This window comes from Bufo bufo, chromosome 9 (assembly GCF_905171765.1).
Source record: "Bufo bufo chromosome 9, aBufBuf1.1, whole genome shotgun sequence".
NCBI lineage: Eukaryota > Metazoa > Chordata > Amphibia > Anura > Bufonidae > Bufo > Bufo bufo.
This window is the reverse complement of record NC_053397.1, coordinates 171,705,153-171,725,967: the sequence shown is the minus strand read 5'-3', so window position 1 is coordinate 171,725,967 and position 20,815 is coordinate 171,705,153. Positions and strand designations below refer to the sequence as shown.

Genomic DNA, 20,815 nt, shown 5'->3' with positions numbered 1-20,815 from the left:
GGGATTATAAGTGGCCAAAAAAAAAAAATGACTTTAGTGGGGTGACAGAAGCCCTTTAAGGAAACTGTCATAAAATGCTAGTTTGTTAGGCGTTTTATAGTTTCCTGTTGGGCAACATATAATAACTCGACTGTTCAAAAAGAAAAACAGAGAAGCAGCATTTTGTGAAAAATAAAAACATAGGTGGAGATTTATCAAACTGGTATAAAGTAGAACTGGCTTACTTGCCCATAACAACCAATCAGATTCCACCTTTCATTTTTCAGAGCTCCTTTGGAAAATGAAAGGTGGCATCCGATTGGTTGCTATGGGCAACTAAGCCAGTTCTACTTTACACCACTTCGATAAATCTCTCAGATAGTGTGAAACCGCCTTTAGGGTATGTACACACATACTGGAATTTTTAGTGGAAAAGTCCACAGCAATTTTTGTGGCGTTTCCACTGCAAAACCCACAGCAAGAGCTGCATGTATTGTATGCGGTTTTCACCGCTGAAAAGCCAGCGGACTTCACCCTCTCCATTGGAAAGAGGAAATCCGTTGAGGGGATCCAGAGCATAAATTGACATGCTGCAGATTTGAAATCCGCACCCCAGGTCAGTTTATGCTGTGGCTTTTGGACTCAAAGGGTGTATAAGATTTCTTAAAATGTTATCCACTTTGCTGATATTATACAACGCGGTGGATTTTCAACTCTGCCTCGTTCACTTGAAGGGGGAATGGGCTGCAACACCAGACACAGCAGATGTATAAGGATTGCTCTCATTCTGGAAAAAAGTACCTGTTTCATAATCCTGGACAGCCCCCATGTTCTCCAATATATAACAAGAACATTGTAAAACCTCATCATCATAAATTCTCTTGGGTCAAAGCTCGCTGTATAGCTTTCTGTTTTCAACAGGAGTCTGCGATAAAAATGAACATCAAGCACATTAAACAATGCCGTCAGTGTTATTTAGGACAGTGGCATAGCTGGAGGCACCACTGGCTTGGCTTCCATTCTTTCCATATCCTCCTCCCAATCTTGTGAGGTGCTTAAAAGCCTTAAAAAGGGAAGGTATTAATGTCTTTTCAGGAACGTTGCAGTTTCAGCCTTGCTGTTGTGATCGGGCTGATAAGACCACATGCACACTTTCTCATCTCTCCAGAAACAATGCTTTCTTGTATACTGGTATATGAATGCCATGCAGAAGGAGATGCACTTCCTGACTATAGGTCTATACAGGCCAGGGTGGATAAAAATCAATGATTTTTTTTAAAAAAATCAAAAAAATCAGATTTTTTTTTTATTTAAATCGGATTCTTTTGATTTAAATCAATTCGTTTTTATTGAAACAATAAATACAGAAAGTTACACCAAACAATTCGTTGTTTTTTTTTCTTTCTTGCATTATCCACCATGTGGAATCAGGGTATACCAATAACCGTACCAATAATGACACACAGTTTATCCAATATCAGTACAAATGTGTATACATGCTAAAACATGAAATTAAAACAAAGGATCATACATATCCAATCCCCCCCAACTCCCTTCCCCCCCCCTCCCCTCCTAACCTACCTCTCCCTTCCCTTATAACTAGTCTTGATTTTGACGAGCCTATATAACCACATGAGTGTGAGATAACCAATCACTCCACAATTTTTCAAACTTCTGCGGACATCCTCTCTTCACATACACCCCTTTCTCAAGTATCATCATGTCATTCACCTTCCGTTCAAACTCACTCAGTGTAGGCGGACTTCCCTGGATCCACCTCATGGCAATCAGTTTCCTGGCCACATATAACAACCTCCCAACAGCTACCTTAACCGACTCATTTCCTCCAATCTCTGACACATATCCTAGTACACACACCTTTGGGTCCTTTTGGATTCTCAATGTCATTCTACTATTAATCATATTTCTTACCTCCTCCCAGTAATTACCAATTACTGGGCAAGACCACAGCATATGCAACAGATCCGCTCCCTCTTCCATACATTTTGGACACCTGTCATCAATTCTTACTCCAACCTTTTTTAAAAACACCGGTGTTTTGTACACTCTATGTATAATAAACAGCTGGGATAATTTGCCCTGTTCGCTCAAGGACACCTTGGGGACCCCTTCCAATATATCTTCCCACTTGTCTTTGGACATAACCCCCACGTCATCCTCCCATTTTTTCATTCTTGTAAGCGGAAACCCCTCCAGGAATTTTTCCAATAAAAGAGCATACAACTGTGATATCAGCCCTCTTTTCCCTCCTCCTGATGGGAGAACAAGCTTATGAACCACCTCCATTTGAGCTATCACACATCCTTTCCGCAGTGTGACCCCAAGGGCATTCCTCATTTGGAGATATTGATAAAACCATCCCCTAGGAACATTAAATTCCTGCTGCAGGTTTTGAAATGCCTTACATACCTTATCCTTGATTAATTGGCCTATTCTCGTCACCCCATAAGTTTCCCAATTCCTAAGTCCTGGTATGGCAAAAAATTCGGGCAACAGATGGTTCTTTCCAATAGGGGAAAGTTCACTAATTCCACCTACACCTCTTAGCTGCTTCACCTTTGCCCAAACTTTTTTCATAAGTTCAATAAGAGGGAGCTTTCCTCTCCCAGCATGCATTCCTGGGCCTTCCAAAATACCCATGAGGTCCCTACTGCCCAACCAATGTTGCAATATCTGCCCTGTCATATCTGGAGCTTGCAAATCAATCCATCCCTTGAAGTGTTGACACTGGGAAGCCAAAAAATAAATCCATGCATTGGGGACTGCCAAACCCCCTTCCGACTTAGTATATTGCAATGTCTCCAGTTTAATCCTAGCCTGCCCATATTTCCAAGTAAGATCCCTAAATATAGAGGGAATTTTCTTAAATCTGTCCTGGGGTATCCATACGGGAGCATTATTCAGTACATACAGTAGCTGGGGCATCATCACCATTTTCAAAAGGTTAACTCTACCTACAACCGAAAGAAAGAGTCTACACCATGACCTTACTTTAAGCCTGAAAGTAGCTAGCAATGGGGATAAATTAAGGTCTTCAAAATCCAATAGTCTCGGTGTTATATATATTCCCAGATATTTAAATTTATCCACCCATGGCACCAGGCTATTCGCTTGTCTACCTGACAAAGCCTGCCCATCTATTGGCATCAAAGAGGATTTTTGCCAATTTATCCGAAGTCCAGAGAATCTACCAAATCTGTCAATCAATGCCATGGCCGCATCCAGGGACGCACCAGTATCGCCCATAAAAAGCAGAGTATCATCTGCGTACATAGCCACTTTATTGTGCAGCCCACCGTATCTAAACCCCACTATATCCGTTGATAAGCGAATATGTGCCGCAAGCGGTTCTATTGCAAGAGCAAACAATAAGGGCGACAATGGGCATCCCTGTCTGGTGCCCCTGGCCAGGGCGAAACAGTCTGACAACCCTCCATTAGCCCTAATCCTCGCCTTAGGACCAGAGTATAAGACTTTTACCCACTGAATGAATCGTGCTCCAAACCCCATATTTTCCAAGACCCCCCACAAGTAGCTCCACTCCACACTATCGAACGCCTTAGCAGCGTCAAGGGCAAGCAAGGCTCTGTCTCCACAGTTATCCGCCGGAATATTCAAGCTAGCATACAGCCTACGGAGATTAATAGCCGTCGATTTCCCAGGCATAAAACCCGTCTGGTCCGGGTGTACTATGGTCAGAATCACCTTGGACAGCCTGTTCGCCAACACCTTCGCCAGGAGCTTAACATCAGCTGTGAGAAGCGAAATTGGTCTGTATGAATCCGGTATTTTAGGATCCTTCCCAGGTTTAGGTATAACTACGATTATAGCTTCCCGCATCGAATGTGGTAGCGAACCTGCCTCCAATGAGTGCTCAAACACCTTCAGTAATTCAGGAAGTAATATCCCTTGCAGCTTTTTATATACCTCTACTGGGAGGCCATCAGCTCCAGGCGCCTTATTATTCGCCATATCCCCAAGCGCAGCTTCCAGTTCCTCCAGTGAAATCGGCTCCTCCAACCTTACTCTATCCTCCTCTGACAGCACCGTTAACTGTGCCTCCACTAGGAAATCATTCAGAGCCTCCTCAGAACTAAAGCCGGTGGAAGCATACAAAGATACATAAAAGCTTTTTAGAACATCTAATATTCCCTTCGTATCCTGGCTCTTGTTCCCTCTATCATCTCTCAGTTCCTGAATACAAGAGGAGCCTCTCTGAGCCTGTGATACGACCGACAACAGATGTCCTACCTTTTCACCTTCTTCAAAGGATCTCTGGCGGTAGAAACTTCTCTTTCTCTCAGCCGCCTGCACCAAATGACACCTCAGCTGCTCCTGAGCAACCGCCAGCGCCTCACTGTTAATCAGGGTGGGGGATCTACCAAACTCTCTCTCCGCCTCAGCCGCCAGTACGTGCGCCTTAACATCAGCCTCCCTAGACCTAGATTTATGCTTATTAATTTCTTTCATTAAGACTCCCCTCAGGAATGCTTTCATGGCGTCCCAGACACCCGGTATCGTGGCTGTCCCTGTATTAATAGCAAAAAACTCCTTAATTTCAAGAGATATCCCGGACAGATCTCCCAGCACATTTAGCCAATGTGCGTTACATTTCCACAGCCTCGGTCCCTGTCTGAGCACCCCCAGGCACAAATCAATCTGCACCAGAGAATGGTCAGACAACGACCGAGGATGATAAACAACATCCTTGACCAGTGGCAGCATTATATCATTGACAAGGGCCAAGTCAATACGCGATAGCGAATGATGCGCGGCAGATCTGCACGAGAATTCACGCTTATCAGGGTTACGCAATCTCCATACATCATGCACACCTAATTCACCCATAATATTCCTAAGAGCCACACTCCCCGGTGAACCACCTGCTCCTTGCACCCGGCATCTATCTAGGGAGTCATTTAGCGTGCAATTAAAGTCCCCAACCAGTAGCCACGGCAACCCAGGGAAGTCCGCCACGAAATCCATAATTTCTCTTATCAATGGGGATGCAAACGGTGGCGGGACATACACCGACACAATCACCACCTGTATTCCATCCACCTTACAGACCATACACACATATCTACCATCTGCATCCACACATTCCTGCATATGTTCATACCACTACTATGCACAATCACACTAACCCCTCTAGAGTGAGAAGAATGGGTTGAATGTAACGCATATGTCACCCAATTTTTACTTATCCAGTGTAAATTTTCACCAATCAAATGCGTTTCCTGAAGACAACATATAGCCGACTGAAACCGCCCCAAGTCTCTTTCGTGCATCTGCCATTCCTCTCACATTCCAGCTTAAAACTCTAATCACCTGTGACATGATAAAATTTCAGACCATACTTGAATCTCACATCCCATTCCAACTTCCTCAGCTCATACTTCAAGACCATATCTCTTCCCCCCAACTCCCTACCCAACCTACCGCCCCCCTCCCCCCCCCCCTCCCAATCAGATTTCTATAACTGGGGAACATTTCCCCTATGATATCCTCCTTACGTATTAAAACAGGGCCATCTGAGAGCGACTTACACCCCAACATATAATAATCATAACAGATTATAACAACATCTCTCAGGTAGAGAATCCTCTCCGCATCTGAGAAGTCCATTCTACTCTCAACAGCCAACTCCCTCCACAGGATCTACCTCGTGGTAGCATTACATAATACACTTCTTAACTGGCGCAACCTTTATAGCAACCTTAGAGTGCAAATGCAAATAAAAATTGAACATAAGAAACTATATCTTAGCCTCCTTCAAGTGTTTGGGGCCCCGCTTCTCAATTGCCGCTCGTGGACGTCCAGCCACTGCGCCGCCTCCTCCGGATCTTCAAAGAATCTGGTGGATCCCAATGCCACCACACGCAGTTTAGCAGGAAACAACATAGCATATTGAACTTGTAGAGCTCTCAGCCTTTTCTTTATATCCATAAATCTGCTTCTCCTCCGCTGTACTTCATTGGAATAATCCGGAAATATGGACACTTTCACCCCATTCAGGACCATCTCCTCATTGTCCCTTGATTGCCGCAGGATAGTGTCCCGGTCTTTAAAGTGCAGGATCTTCGCCAGCATAGGACGAGGTGGTCTGCCTGGCGGGAGCGGCCGCATGGGGACTCTGTGCGCCCGCTCCACCGCATACAGGGAAGATAGACCCTTCTCCTTAAATAACTGATGCAGCCATTTCTCCACAAATTGTAGCATTATCCCCCTCCGTCTTTTCTGGCATTCCAACAATCCGCAGGTTGTTCCTTCTGGACCTGTTCTCCAGATCATCAGTTTTAGCGTATAAGGCAGCTATGTCTTTAGCGGTTGTTTTTGCCGCCATTTGCAGAGGCCGAACATCATCTTCTATATTAGACACCCTTTTCTCTAGTTCAGAGGTGCGTTCAGATATCTTATGTAGGTCGTGCCTGATTATGGACACATCTGACCTCAGGCTACCAACTTGTACAGAGAGCACCTTCAGGGTATTGTTGCAGCTGGCGACAGCGGCCATAATATCTTTTAATGTGGGCTCTTCATTAGCCGCATCTTTGGGGCCTGCCTTGCTTGTGGCTGGACGTGCAGGGGTTAATGGCGGCCACTCCGCCGCATCCAGGGTCTCCCCCTCCAGGGATTCGTCCTCTTGTTCAGAGGAATTGTGCACCTCTGGCTCCTTCTCCTCTGCCCAGTCTCCCGCCCCGATATCAGCGCGGGCGAACTTACTTAACTTTGCGGCCGCGCTCTGGCTCAGTTTAGACTGGGAGGCCGGCCCCTCTTCCTCCTCGGCGCCATGCTGGCTCACCTCCGGCCTATCATATCGCGGCCCTTTGCCTGATTTTCGCGGCATGTCGGGACCCTCAAGTTCACCCCCGCACTCTCCGGTCTTCACTCACCCGCCGGGTAAGCGAAATTACTTGAAATAGACGCTGCTACCACATATAAATCAGGATGCCTGCAGGAGCTGTGAGCGTTAAGTCCTACTCCATTCGCTCTCAGGCCACGCCCCGGATTTTTTTGATTTAAATTGGATTTTTTTGATTTAAATTGGATTTTTTTGATTTTAAATCGGATTTTTTAATATAAAATGTTTTTTGAGGAAAATATATTACCATCCAAAGGTTATTTCATTATGAAATAAAGATTACTTTTTTAATTATGTAGAATAAGGCTGTATATGTTTAATTTTTTGTTAAATTCCATTAATCCATTCACAATGTCATGCTCTTCCAGAGGTTTTTGTAAGATTATTGGGCAGTTTCTCTGCCTACAAGATATTATCACAGATGCTTGGTTTAATTTTGGAGTTCTCAAAACTGAATTTATAACATGAAAAGAGTTGAGAATATTATATGTATAATATTGTCAATATCCAGTATCAGGGTCAAACTTAAGTGCTGAGGAAGAGGAGTTAGCTATGACATGGGTATCCAGCAATCATCCATCTGTAATGCCAACTATAATGAACTTCAAAGCCAAGGGGGAACCATTCAAGAAATATATGTTTGCTGAAGATATTTTAAAGTAAGTCACACCAGTGAACTGGTGGAAGTCACTTAAGCACTTGGATTTAAAGACTGTTCAAGTAATGATTTCACTTTTAACAGCAGTAGCTTCTTCTGCGGGCGTTGAAAGAATATGCTCTTCCTTTGGACTTGTTCATTCTAAATTGAGAAATCGTTTGGGTCCCGATAAAGCAGGAAAGCTTGTTTTTCTTTTCCAGATTATGAACAAAGAAGAAGATGAAGATGACGAGTGAGCTACAGAGGACATTATTAAGGCTACTTTCAGACTAGCGTTCAGAGAGGATCCGTCTGGGGTCTGCTCAGACGGATCCGCTCCTATAATGCAGACTTTGGGATCCGTTCAGAACGGATCCGTCTGCATTATAGTTTAGAAAAAGTTCTAAGTCTGAAAGTAGTTCAGACGGATCCGTCCAGACTTTACATTGAAAGTCAATGGGGGACGGATTCGTTTGAAAATTGAGCCATATTGTGTCAACTTCAAACGGATCAGTCCCCATTGACTTACATTGTAAGTCTGGACGGATCCGCTTGCCTCCGCACGGCCAGAAGCGTTCGGGTGTCCGCCTGCTGAGCGGAGCGGAGGCTGAACGCTGCCAGACTGATGCATTCTGAGCGGATCCGCATCCACTCAGAATGCATTGGTAGCTGGATGGATGCGTTCGGGGCCGCTTGTGAGAGCCTTCAAACCGAGCTCACAAGCGGAACCCCGAACGCAAGTGTGAAAGTAGCCTAAGCTTTTCTTGTGTAGGCTGGGCTGACAGTCTAAGTTTCTTAAAATATATATATTTTCTTTAGTCAAATTAGTTAACAAACATGGATGCTTAAGCAAATAACATGCTGTAATGTTATTGTTTTAGTTGAATAAATCCTATTTAAATTGTTATTATTAAGGTAATTATTATTTTTCTCCTTCCTAAGTACAACTGAAAAATTGTCCAAATATGAATCTTTATGTAAAAAACTATGATTTAAATCAAGCCTTACTGACTAGTGATTTAAATCGTGATTTAAATCGGTTTGATTTAAATCAAATCCACCCTGATACAGGCAGTGATATCCTCTCTCTAATTGACGCACGCCCTTTTAACTTAAAACCGTGATTTGGTTGCCTGACATTTCCATTATTTTCTCCCAATAGATTCTCATTTCAGCAGATGATGAAATGGAAGAGTCTGATGGTGACGAGGACCTCCGCAGATTAACAAATTCCAAGCCTGTTAAGAAAAAGAAGCACCGATTTGGCCTGTCCGTATGATGTTCCTCTAGTTTTTGCACAATTATGCCTCCATCGAACTGAGGTTTACAGGAGAAAACAAGGTCTGGCTTCTCGGCACAAGATTTCTTCGAGTCACTACCTCTACTTTCTTGTCAGCATTCAGAGATGGAGGTGATGAAGACTGTGTGTTTTTTCCAAGTCAGAACCTTATGGAATGGGCACTGGACTTTGATTTCTCTCCAGTGCTGCTGCCCACCTCTGTACCCGGTGCAGGCCCAGCAACTGTAAAAGATGCAGACGCCTGGTGTTCCATAGATCAAGGTCAATACCTGCTTGTTGGCATACTTCTAACCCGACTGCTTGATCTATAATTTTTTTCCGTTTAATTTGTTTAGATTTCTTACTTTTCTTAACACCAGAAGAATGAGGGTGTTTTAATTGCCTCCCCCTTTTAACACTCGTCTCCTGCCTGATACCAGCTGTTCACAGGGTAGCATGGCCAGGGCATGTTTCTATTGCTGAATGCCATCTGCCCTGATTTGTATCAAGCTGCAGTGCTATTTATCAGAATGGGAGTTATAATCCCAGATGCTTTCATCATAGTATCAGTAATACAGGAACCTTCTCATAGCATTCCAATATATTCTTTTCTATGCATTGTTGCATTTCTTAAATGCATAAGGTGGCATGTGCCTACACGTAATATTGCCATTGAAAACTGGTTACTAAAATCCTGGCCATGCCATACTGTGCTATTTTCTTTTGGATTGTTTAGTCTCAATCCTCCATGGCCCAAATGCAGGAGTTTGGAGTCGCACCCGGGTACTGGTACCTGAGGGAGCCCAGAATCCCCTCCTTCACTAAGTAATAGTAATGTAGGAGTTTTATAAATTGCATGTGGGATTTAGGGGCTCTGCAACAGGTTAGGCATTGGGGCCACAACCCCTGTTACTACTACTGTGTCATTTGTGGCATCCTACGAATAGGTTCACTTGCCCTTAAAGGGCATCTGTCAGCAGATTTGTACCTATGACACTGGCTGACCTGTTGCATGTGTGCTTGGCAGCTGAAGGCATCTGTGTTGGACCCATGTTCATATGTGCCCACGTTGCTGAGAAAAATGAAGTTTTAACATATGCAAATGAGCCTCTAGGAGCAATGGGGGCGTTGCCTAGATGCTCTGCTCTCTCTGCAACTGCCGCGCTTTTTCCACTTTGACAGGGCCAGTCGTGATGATGTTTTCGATTAAAGTGGAGAGGACGTGGCAGTTGCAGAAAAAGCAGAGCCTCTAGGAGTAACGGCAACGCCCTCGTTGCTCCTAGAGGCTCATTTGCATATATTAAAACATAATTTTTCTCAGCAATGCGGGCACATATGAACATGGGACCAACACAGATGCCTTCAGCTGCCAAGTGCACATGTAACAGGGTCAGGTCCATAGGTACAAAACTGCTGACAGATACCCTTGAGCCTGAGTTTAATATATTAACTTTTAAGTATGAACCTTTACAGCATCTGCTAGGATCCTTTGTATATACAGTACAACACTAACGTTCTCCACACCCCGGATCTGTATATGCAAGTGGCTTGATACAGTTCTATCGAGCAGCATTGCCAGATCAAATGGACCTTTTGAACAATGGCTTGCATACCTGTAGGATGTTTTAAAGCCAATGGTATTCTCAGTATCGCGTAAACCCCCTCTCGCAATCCTTTATGGAAGACTCTGCCTTAACTTTGTTTTATTGTTACAGTCCCCACCGAGTTAGATCATTCCCAGACTCCTTTGCTCTCGGGGAAGGAGTGCACGCTATTGCTGTGCAATGCGTGTCTCTTCCTTCTGTCATCACGGGGGAGTGGGGTTCTGCCATATGTCTAGTCTTGTCTTTTCAGTCTTTTTAATTTATATTTTCATACAAATAAAAAAAAAAAAGTTATTTTTTTCTGCAAAAGGTCAAAAAGGGTGACAAAAGAAGTTTTGTCTGTTTAATTTTTTTTAAAACTATCTTGTGTTACACGGAATACGCTGGAGTTAAAAAGTCGAATTTTGGCTTTTCCGGTGCGCTTCTGTCCGGGAGTATTTCTGTTTTTGGTCTGGTATTTTGCACATAATTTTACACGGACAAGGACGCATTCTGCTCGACATATGTTCAGTACGTAGATGATGTTTTTCAGGGATTCTTAACCCGTTCTGCCATGTGACACCACAGACCTATACTAAAGCATTGGTAGTGTTTTTTGGCGGACATGGGGTTAAAGGAATGTGTTACATTGCTAAGTGCTTTCACTGAATCGGATGTATGCACTTTTTGATAACATATGAACCGGGGTGAGTGGGGGTCTACTGTTACATTTTCCCCCACCTTTGTTTCTTCAACATAAATGCAAGTTTGCAACTGTTCATTGTATGTTTCGTATCTGTGTCTAAGCTTTTTGACTTACAGGGTTGTTTGAGAATGATTGCTGCCTGGTTTTGAGTTTGTCTATTTTCATTTGGTGAAATTCACGCTTTCCCCGCTATTAAACTGAAAATGAGCTTAAAACAGGGGATACGCAAAATATGGACACTTTCCATGTGCATTCTGCATTTTTCTCACCCCCATCAATAAAAAGGACTATTCTCACAATGTAGTTCAGAACAGGACATATCCTATAAGTTGCAGAACGACCAGGTGGGTCTGCAAAAAATATGTTTGTGCACATCACCCCATAGAAATAAATGGACCAATGTGCTCTCTGCAAAAAAAAGAAAAATGGCACGGATGAAAAGTACAGTCGCGTGCATGAGGCTTAAAGGTTTGCCCAAGTAGAAGTATGCCTAAGGGCTCATGCACAGGACTGTATTTTGGGTCCGTGTCTGATCCGCATTTTTTTGCAGATCCCTTCATTTCTATGGGGCTACAAATAATGCGGAGAGATCAGTGCACTGGCTGCATCCTTGCAGTCATTCCGCAAATTATAGAACATGTTCTGTTAGGTAACTCCGGGATGCACGCAAGACAGTATCCGTATTTTGCTGATCCACGGTTTGCAGCCTGCAAAATACATATGGTCGTGTGCATGGGGCTTAAAGGTTTGCTCAATTCAAATGTCAAGTAGGAATATTCGTAATACTTAGTGAAAGCTGAAGGAGCTTATCCGAACTTAAAATATAGCAGTAATCATAAGGAGATTATGCTTTCCTTAAATGGGTTGTCTTGCCATTTACAGTCAGGTCCATAAATATTGGGACATTGACACAATTCTAACATTTTTAGCTCTATACACCACCACAATGGATTTGAAATGAAACGAACAAGATGTGCTTTAACTGCAGACTGTCAGCTTTAATTTGAGGGTATTTACATCCAAATCATGAACGGTACAGGAATTACGGTGAACGGTATAGGGGTATAGGAATTACAACAGTTTGCATATGTGCCTCCCACTTGTTAAGGAACCAAAAGTAATGGGACAATTGGCTTCTCAGCTGTTCCATGGCCAAGTGTGTGTTATTCCCTCATTATCCCAATTACAATAAGCAGATAAAAGGTCCAGAGTTTATTTCAAGTGTGCTATTTGCATTTGGAATCTGTTGCTGTCAACTCTCAAAATGAGTTTCAAAGAGCTGTCACTATCAGTGAAGCAAGCCATCATTAGGCTGAAAAAACAAAACAAACCCATCAGAGAGATAGCAAAAACATTAGGTGTGGCCAAAACAACTGTTTGGAAAAGTCTTAAAGGGAACCTGTCACCGGGATTTTGTGCATAGAGCTGAGGACATGGGTTGCTAGATGGCCATTAGCACATCCGCAATACCCAGTCCCCATAGCTCTGTGTGCTTTTATTGTGTAAAAAAAACGATTTGATACATATGCAAATTAACCTGAGATGAGTCCTGTCCCTGACTCATCTCACGTACAGGACTCAGCCACACCAAAAGACCCGGAAGACCACGGAAAACAACTGTGGTGGATGACCGAAGAATTCTTTCCCTGGTAAAGAAAACACCCTTCACAACAGTTGGCCAGATCAAGAACACTCTCCAGGAGGTAGGTGTATGTGTGTCAAAGTCAACAATCAAGAGAAGACTTCACCAGAGTGAATATAGAGGGTTCACCACAAGATGTAAACCATTGGTGAGCCTCAAAAACAGGAAGGCCAGATTAGTGTTTGCCAAAGGACATCTGAAAAAGCCTTCACAGTTCTGGAACAACATCCTATGGACAGATGAGACCAAGATCAACGTACCAGACTGATGGAAGAGAAGAGTATGGAGAAGGAAAGGAACTGCTCATGATCCTAAGCATACCACCTCATCAGTGAAGCATGGGGGTGGTAGTGTCATGGCGTTGGCATGTATGGCTGCCAAAGGAACTGGTTCTCTTGTATTTATTGATGATGTGACTGCTGATAAAAGCAGCAGGATGAATTCTGAAGTGTTTCGGGTAATATTATCTGCTCATATTCAGCCAAATGCTTCAGAACTCATTGGACGGCGCTTCACAGTGCAGATGGACAATGATCCAAAGCATACTGCAAAAGCAACCAAAGAGTTTTTTTAAGGGAAAGAAGTGGAATGTTATGCAATGGCCAAGTCAATCACTTGACCTGAATCTGATTGAGCATGTATTTCACTTGCTGAAGACAAAACTGAAGGGAAAATGCCCCAAGAACAAGCTGGAACTGAAGACAGTTGCAGTAGAAGCCTGGCAGAGCATCACCAGGGATGAAACCCAGCGTCTGGTGAGGTCTATGCGTTCCAGACTCCAAGCTGTAATGGACTGCAAAGGATTTGCAACCAAGTATTAAAAAGTGAAAGTTTGATTAATGATTATTATTCTGTCCCATTACTTTTACTTTTGGTCCCTTAACAAGTGGGAGGCACATATGCAAACTGTTGTAATTCCTACACCGTTCACCTGATTTGGATGTAAATACCCTCAAATTAAAGCTGACAGTCTGCAGTTAAAACGCATCTTGTTTGTTTAATTTCAAATCCATTGTGGTGGTGTGTAGAGACAAAAATGTTAGAATTGTTGATATCCCAATATTTATGGCCCTGACTGTATATTGATGACCTATCTTCAGGTCATCAATTTCAGATTGGAGGAGATCCAACACCTGTCACACCCGCCAATCAGCTGTTTGAAGAGAAGGCAGCGCTCTGTGCAAGCGCTACTATGTCTTCATTACAGTAAATGTTGCTATTCAGCAAGAACTTGTAATTGCACTGCGTCGCCGCTCCACAGGAGACGTGTAATGACCAGGAAGCGGTGCTCGCTTGGAGCACCGCCTCCTCTTCAGATCGGACCCCAGCGATCTGGTATTGAAGACCTATCCTGAGGATAAGTCATCAATATAAATGGCAGGACAACCCCTTAATGGGGAAATCTAGTCAAAATGATCTTCCGATAAGTTATACATACATCATAGAAGAGCCACCAGTGTTTTCCATGGGAAAAGGGCCCTATAAGGGCTGTTTCACACGAGCGGATGCCGTGCGTGGCATCCGCTCCGTGAAAGAGTGCCAAGACCCGATGCAGACTGCAGAGGCACGGAGCATTAACATGACTGATAATGCTCCGTGCCTCTCTGTGATCTCTTTACTACGAAATCACAGTGACAACTGTGATTTCGTAGTAAAGAGGTCACAGAGAGGCACGGAGCATTATCAGTCATGTTAATGCTCCGTGCCTCTGCAGTCTGCATCGGGTCTTGGCACTCTTTCACGGAGCGGATGCCACGCACGGCATCCGCTCGTGTGAAACAGCCCTAAGACAACTCAAACTACTTTTGGACTGCCTACAAGTTACCGGAAACTGGACACATTCTAAGCACGCTGTTGTTGATTTGAATGGGCCAGTTGCTTAAAATTTCAAATTTTCCGAAATCTGAACAGTGCTAAAGGGTTTGCATGCTGTATACATTCTGGAAATGGGTGGTGGTTAGAGATCACAGGATTCACCAGTGTAATCTTTTCACATGTATCTTCAGTATCATCTGTAAGAAGATCATTTTGATTGGATTGCCAATATAAAGAGAATGTGTCAGCCCTCCTGGCATGTCTGCAAATAGCTGCATTCCCCAGGAAATAATCTTTTTGTCATCTTTTCTTAGAACTCTGTGTTGTTCCTTTCCTCTGTTATTCGCCCTAGAAATTTATGAATAAATTGACATCTAGGTGTTACCCTTTAGGGACATGTCCATACACAGTCTGGCAATGTCTAATCAGTGCTGACGGCTTCAAACTGTGTAGAGACGTACTCCTTCAACAGTGGATATGGTAACACCCAGTTGTCAATTTAGTGATATTTCTAGAAATAACATGCAGTTTTCTAAGGAGAAAGGCTTCTGAATTTTTAATATCATAGAGGTATTTATTAAAATAGACTTGTCAGGAATGCCTACAGATCCACTTCAAAATGGTATTGACCAGTGGGGTCTTGGTTTTACTGCTGGGACTCCCAACCAATTATGATAACTAGCTGTCACGGATGGTGATGCAGAAAGCTGGAACCTATAAACATCTGACTGGCTTGATCACAAACTAAGGAGCATATGGGTGAGCCCTATAAAACCCCTAGAGCTCTCCCTGACTGCTATACCCATGCAAAGGTCTTTATGGTAGACGATTGCATGCCCACGTACCTTATACTGTGTGACACCTGAAAACCCTATAATAGTGAGGGGACACGACCACCGGCTCCCTGCACTTAATACGGACGGAGTCAGTGTCACCTAGAATCAAGCCAGTAAGGAAACACAAATAAAGGAAAAGGACTTATCTGAGGAATCAGCAGTTGGAGCCTCCAGCAGTGAACAACTCATCCAGGAAGAAGTATAAACCGCAAAGTGAGGCAGTAAGGGAGGGAATATAAAGGGAGACAATTAGTGTAAATAGGTGACAGCTGGGAGAAGGAAAGGAGATGACAAAGTGAAACCAAAACAAAGAACCTCATGCAAGAGGTAGAGAAGAACGTCTAACAGACCTTCTCATAGAACTGGAGGTGACACTAGCGGTGAGCAAAGTTATGAAAAATTCAATTCGTCTGCTTTCGCCAAATTTCACAAAGAAATTTGATTTGTGACAAATTACTTCGTCATGAAGAACATTACTTTGCATGTAGCGTGTGCAATGGCAGGGAACGCGATCGTGCCGCCTTTCAGTCATTGAACCGCTCAGATCAGATGTCGCGTTCATCACTGATCACTGCATCTAATGCTACAATTGTGGGATTTCAGGGGTTAATCCAGTTTAAAAAAAACATATTTTATCCATTTACTTGCAGCGAGGACGTAGATTGAAGATTCTGCATGGTGACTTAATCACACTGGCTGGGCGCAGTGATGTGATCATGCCCGGCTGGCGTGGTGACGTCCCACCACACTATATTACGTTTTATTTTTTATAACTTAGATTTAGAGATATCATCTTAAAATACTGACGTTTTCACACTGGCCACTAAGCCTAATTACTGGCTGATACTTCCTGTTCTGGATAGATCACATTTCAGCCATCATCTAATCACAGGCACGATTACACTCACAGATAACACCTATGTATGGATAACGTTGGATCCACCATTCACAATACATCATGCTCACAGCTTATCAGTGTCCTGTTCCAGCACAGTAACAGCTGCAGAGGTCCCAGAGCATGCTCACAACACTCTCCCAGACATGTGAATGACCTCTCCTATCTGTTGTGTCTGTGGATGCTGTTAACAACAGCTCGGGAAAGATGGCTGCCCCAGAAATCCTGCATAGAAGATCTACAATCGGAAAATAAAACATTATAAAAAAAAAAGAAAAAAAAAAAAGAAAGATACATGTCACTATCTGGTTTTAATTAGCAGAAAAAATAATATAGGTGACACATTCTCTTTAATTAGGAGTGAATTAAGGTACTTGCACAGTGTCAGGAGTGGCTCTGCACAGGAGAAGAACAATCCGGGGCTGATCTGCTTTATTATCTCTATGGCAACTTTCTTGGAGTGATTAATGTAGATTCCCAGCAGTCAAACCTGCATTGATCAGTAAGTGATGGCATATCCTAGCAATGTGCTGTCAATTACTGTAATAAGAGAATCTTTCCTCTGGTTGCTATCAGCCGCAACCTATCCCCTTAAATGTTTTTAATTCAGTTTTTTATATAGCAGCATTATATTTTACAGCGCTGTATAGAGATTGTCATCCCTAATGTCACGCCCTGTCACCTGTGGGACATACAATCTAAGGGCCCCATTACACTGTCTGATATTAGAGTATGATAAAAATACACATCCATCAGCCTGTGACACAGGCTAATGCAAAGGCTGTGTTCACATTGCCGTTTCTGTAATCTGGTTGCCTGCTCCGGCGCAAATGTCAACTGGCCAAAAAAACGTTGCATGCAACTGTTTTTGTCTAACCGAAACCTGGCACTTATGCTGGAAATCGATCGGATCACCGCTAGACCCCATTGCAGTCAATGAGCACCCGGCAGGCTGCTCTGTGCTGGAACAGCCTGTCAAATTTCTAAACCGAGATGTGAACGAGTCCAAAGTAAGAGCTCATGCACACGACCGTTGGATGTCTTGCAGTCCACAAATTACGAATAACGGCCAAGTACAGTCCGCATTTTATGGACCGTCCAGACCACAATAGAACAGTCCTATCCTTGTCCGTAATGTGGGCAAGAATAGGACCCGTTTTATTTTTTTTGCGGAACATTTCTGTTGTTTTTGAGGCCCCAATGAAGTGAAAGGTTCCGCATAAGGGCTGCAAAAAAAACAAAAAACAGAATGGACATGGAAAAAAAAATAAGTTTGTGTACATGATCCCTAAATGGGGGAGAAAGGATGGATCCTGCGGTTGTTGCTCACTCACTTAGTTCTACTGATTATCTACAGCAAACCCCTGATTACACAGAGAGATGTGCTTTTGAAAATCGGACATCTTTCATCCAGGATAGATGCCAACCAGCCGCTCTTTCATCAGCAGCATGATTATACGGGCCAGTTATCCGGAATGAGCGTTACTATGAACACTTATAATTTGTTCTTATATTTGGCCTGAATATTGTTCAGTCTAAGGCTAGATTCACATGACTGTATGTGTTTTGTGTTCCGCAAAAAAAACGGATGACGGACGTATGGCATCTTTTTTTTTTTTTCGGGCCCATTGTAACAATGCCTATCCTTGTCCGCAAAACGGACAAGAATAGGACATGTTTTATTTTTTTCGTGGGGCTACAGAACGGACATATGGTCATTTTTTGCGGACCCATAGAAATGAATAGGTCTGCATCCTATCCAAAAAAAAAAATGGAACGGACACGGACACAAAATGTGTTTGTGTGAATGTAGCCTAATAGGGCCTTTATCTCACATACATACGATGGACAATTTACCTATCTGTACTAGAGGAAATGGGAGTATCCGTGAAGCTCCCGGCAGCAGCCTGGCCACCCAGCAGGTGGGAAATCAGACTACAGGAGGGACTGCAAACCAGCAGAGGAGCTAAGGGCATTTACAAGGAAAAACAACTCAGGTATTGTAATATACAATCTGCTGACAATGTAATTCCCAGAAGTAGCGCCGCTTTTTTCCATTGGCTGTTCCTGCTATTGCAGCTGAGCTACTTTCAATTGAACCAAGCCAACCTGCAGCACCAGACAAAGCCCATGTACTACAGTGGCACTGTCTTTGAAAAAAAAAAAATCTCATAAGCCCCTATAAGGGTCATGAAAACATATTTTTTTTGTGAGATTTTTCACAAATCACATCATTGTGGGACACATTTATCCATGGCTGGCACAGTAAAGCGTGGGTAAACGGGGAAGCAGGTCACCTCTTAAGCCGCCCTAATCCTGGCCCTGACTCCTAACCGTATGAGCAGACCCAGATGGTAGGTGGGCTCATACACAGGAACCTCGGACCCTGAGTCGCCCTGATGACCCCTGAATAAAGGTTAGGAGCAAGAGACGACCTGTTTCTCCACAACACGGACGAACAGGAGTCTCACAAGCCAAGCAACAAAGGTAAGGGAAGACAGTGAGCAGCAACTGGGTCGGCAGGTAAGAACCTAATGATACGACAACACACCGGAATAAGCACTTACCTGCCGCAGCAACAGGGGGGAACACCAGCACCAAGACTACCTGGACCCCAATGCGGACCGAATGCATGGCGGCCCCAGGCAGAGCTGCTCACTGACTTGCGGTTCACCCTCCAGGGAACCCAGGAGCCCTCTCACCGAAGTCACAGACAGACAGGGCAATGTCTAGCAACCATGCTGGAAAACACAAAAATAGACCAGACATGGAACACAACACTAGACATAACAACGCACCCTGTACATAAACACTCACTAAACATATACAAGGGAAGCAACGGGGAAATACATAAGGAAGACATAGGATGACCTTGATGTCTAAATAGGTGGCCTTCACACTGGAAGGATGGAATATCCCGAGCAGTTGCATAGCTCCAGCACACACCAAGGCTGGAGAACTACTGGCCTCACGCTCACAACACCAGATTAAGAAGAGCCATGAGGCCACACCCAGAACACACCTAGCCAGGAAGTTAACCCCTCCAGCACCAGACAGGGAAAGAACCAGAAAAAGAAGGAAAGCACAAACATGCTGCACCACAAAGCGTTGCCACTGGCAACCAGCATGCACTGCTAACGTGTCATGGCGCACAACAACAAGACCATAACACAACCGTGACAGTAAATTTATCAAAAGGTGCAAATGAAAATAGACTTAGTTACCCTTGGCAACCAATTGTATTCCACCTTTCATTTTTCAGAACTCCTTTGGAAAATGAAAGGTGGAATCTGATTGGTTGTTATGGGCAAAGAAGCCAGTTTTCCTTTGCATCGGTTTTGATTAATCTCCCCCATTATCTTTTCACAGTCCTTTGGGTGAGAGGAGGGCACCCAGGAAGAGACAATCTACGCCGGCTTTGAACTATCATTTATAACTCCACCACTTTGAAAAAATGATACAAGTGGAAAGTCACTAATTATTGCACAGTTCTAGCATGCACCATATATGTGCATTTATTTAGACCACAATAGTGGTCATGTTAAAAGTTTTTGAAAATTTGTAGAACTACACTATGTGGATAAAAGTACTAGGACACAGCATTGAATTCGGGTGTTTCATTCAGTCCCATCGTCAACAGTGGGTGGTATTATTGCAGAGTGGAAGCATTGAGCAACTATATGAAGTTATATTATCCACTAAGCATAGATTGAGATGTTTAAAATACTGCCTAATGTATTGTTGCAAACTTTCTAATGTCTAAATGTAAGACAGCTAATGTGTAAGGCTAATATTACACGAGTTGATCATGCAGGTGATTGTCGGGAGGGAAGCGTTCCTTCCCGGCAATCACCTCCTCGTCAGTGGAGACCACTGCTATTACATGCAGCGATCTCCCCAGTATGGGGAGGAGCGATCCCTAATGCCATTGCTTGTCCCCATACTGAATCATTGTTTGCCGGCAGCAGACCATGATTACCCAGCACAATCTGCCGCCAGCAAACGAGGATTGAAAGATTCCAATTACCCAATGAACGAGCATTTTCTCATTCATCGGGTTATCGGTGGCAGTATTACACATCTGAAAGATTATCTGCCTGTGTAATATAAGCTTAAGTGTACTACAGTGCCAAAGGTGACATAAATAAATTTTTCTCTATTGCATGCACTTCTCTTTTATGGAGACTAATATTGGATTTATGAGATCCTTTTATTTTTCTTTTGTGTGGTAGCCCAATGGGCGCTTAAACAAGCACCCAGGATTTTTTTCTTTGTCTATATAGTGCAGGATAGGCCATTATTTAAGAGTAAAATATAGGCTCTTGTGTATGCCTTGCGTATATCTGTTTTATTTGATGTGTAATTTGTGGGTTTCAGCCATCTTGATTCCTTCTCCCTTCAGACCAGTGGCGTAGGGATCGCCATAGCAACCATAGCAGTGGCTATGGGGCCCTACGCCACTAGGGGGCCCGTCCGACCGCATTCAAATTTTTTTTTTTTTTATTAACACACTACACACAGGCAGCCAGGAGGTGGCGTAACTATCGGGGAAGCAGC

At 43.5% G+C, this 20,815-nt stretch overlaps 1 protein-coding gene across 1 annotated transcript in view; it reads left to right on the top strand.

Annotated features, from left to right (window-relative positions):
• Positions 1–11,150, top strand: part of LOC120979546 (store-operated calcium entry regulator STIMATE-like) — a 33,865-nt gene extending 22,715 nt beyond the window's left edge. The window contains exon 8 of the mRNA XM_040408349.1: positions 8,665–11,150. Within this exon, the coding sequence (XP_040264283.1) occupies positions 8,665–8,781 (117 nt within the window). The 3' untranslated portion in view covers positions 8,782–11,150. The remainder of the gene's footprint in view (positions 1–8,664) is intronic.
• The last annotated feature ends 9,665 nt before the right edge of the window (positions 11,151–20,815 follow it).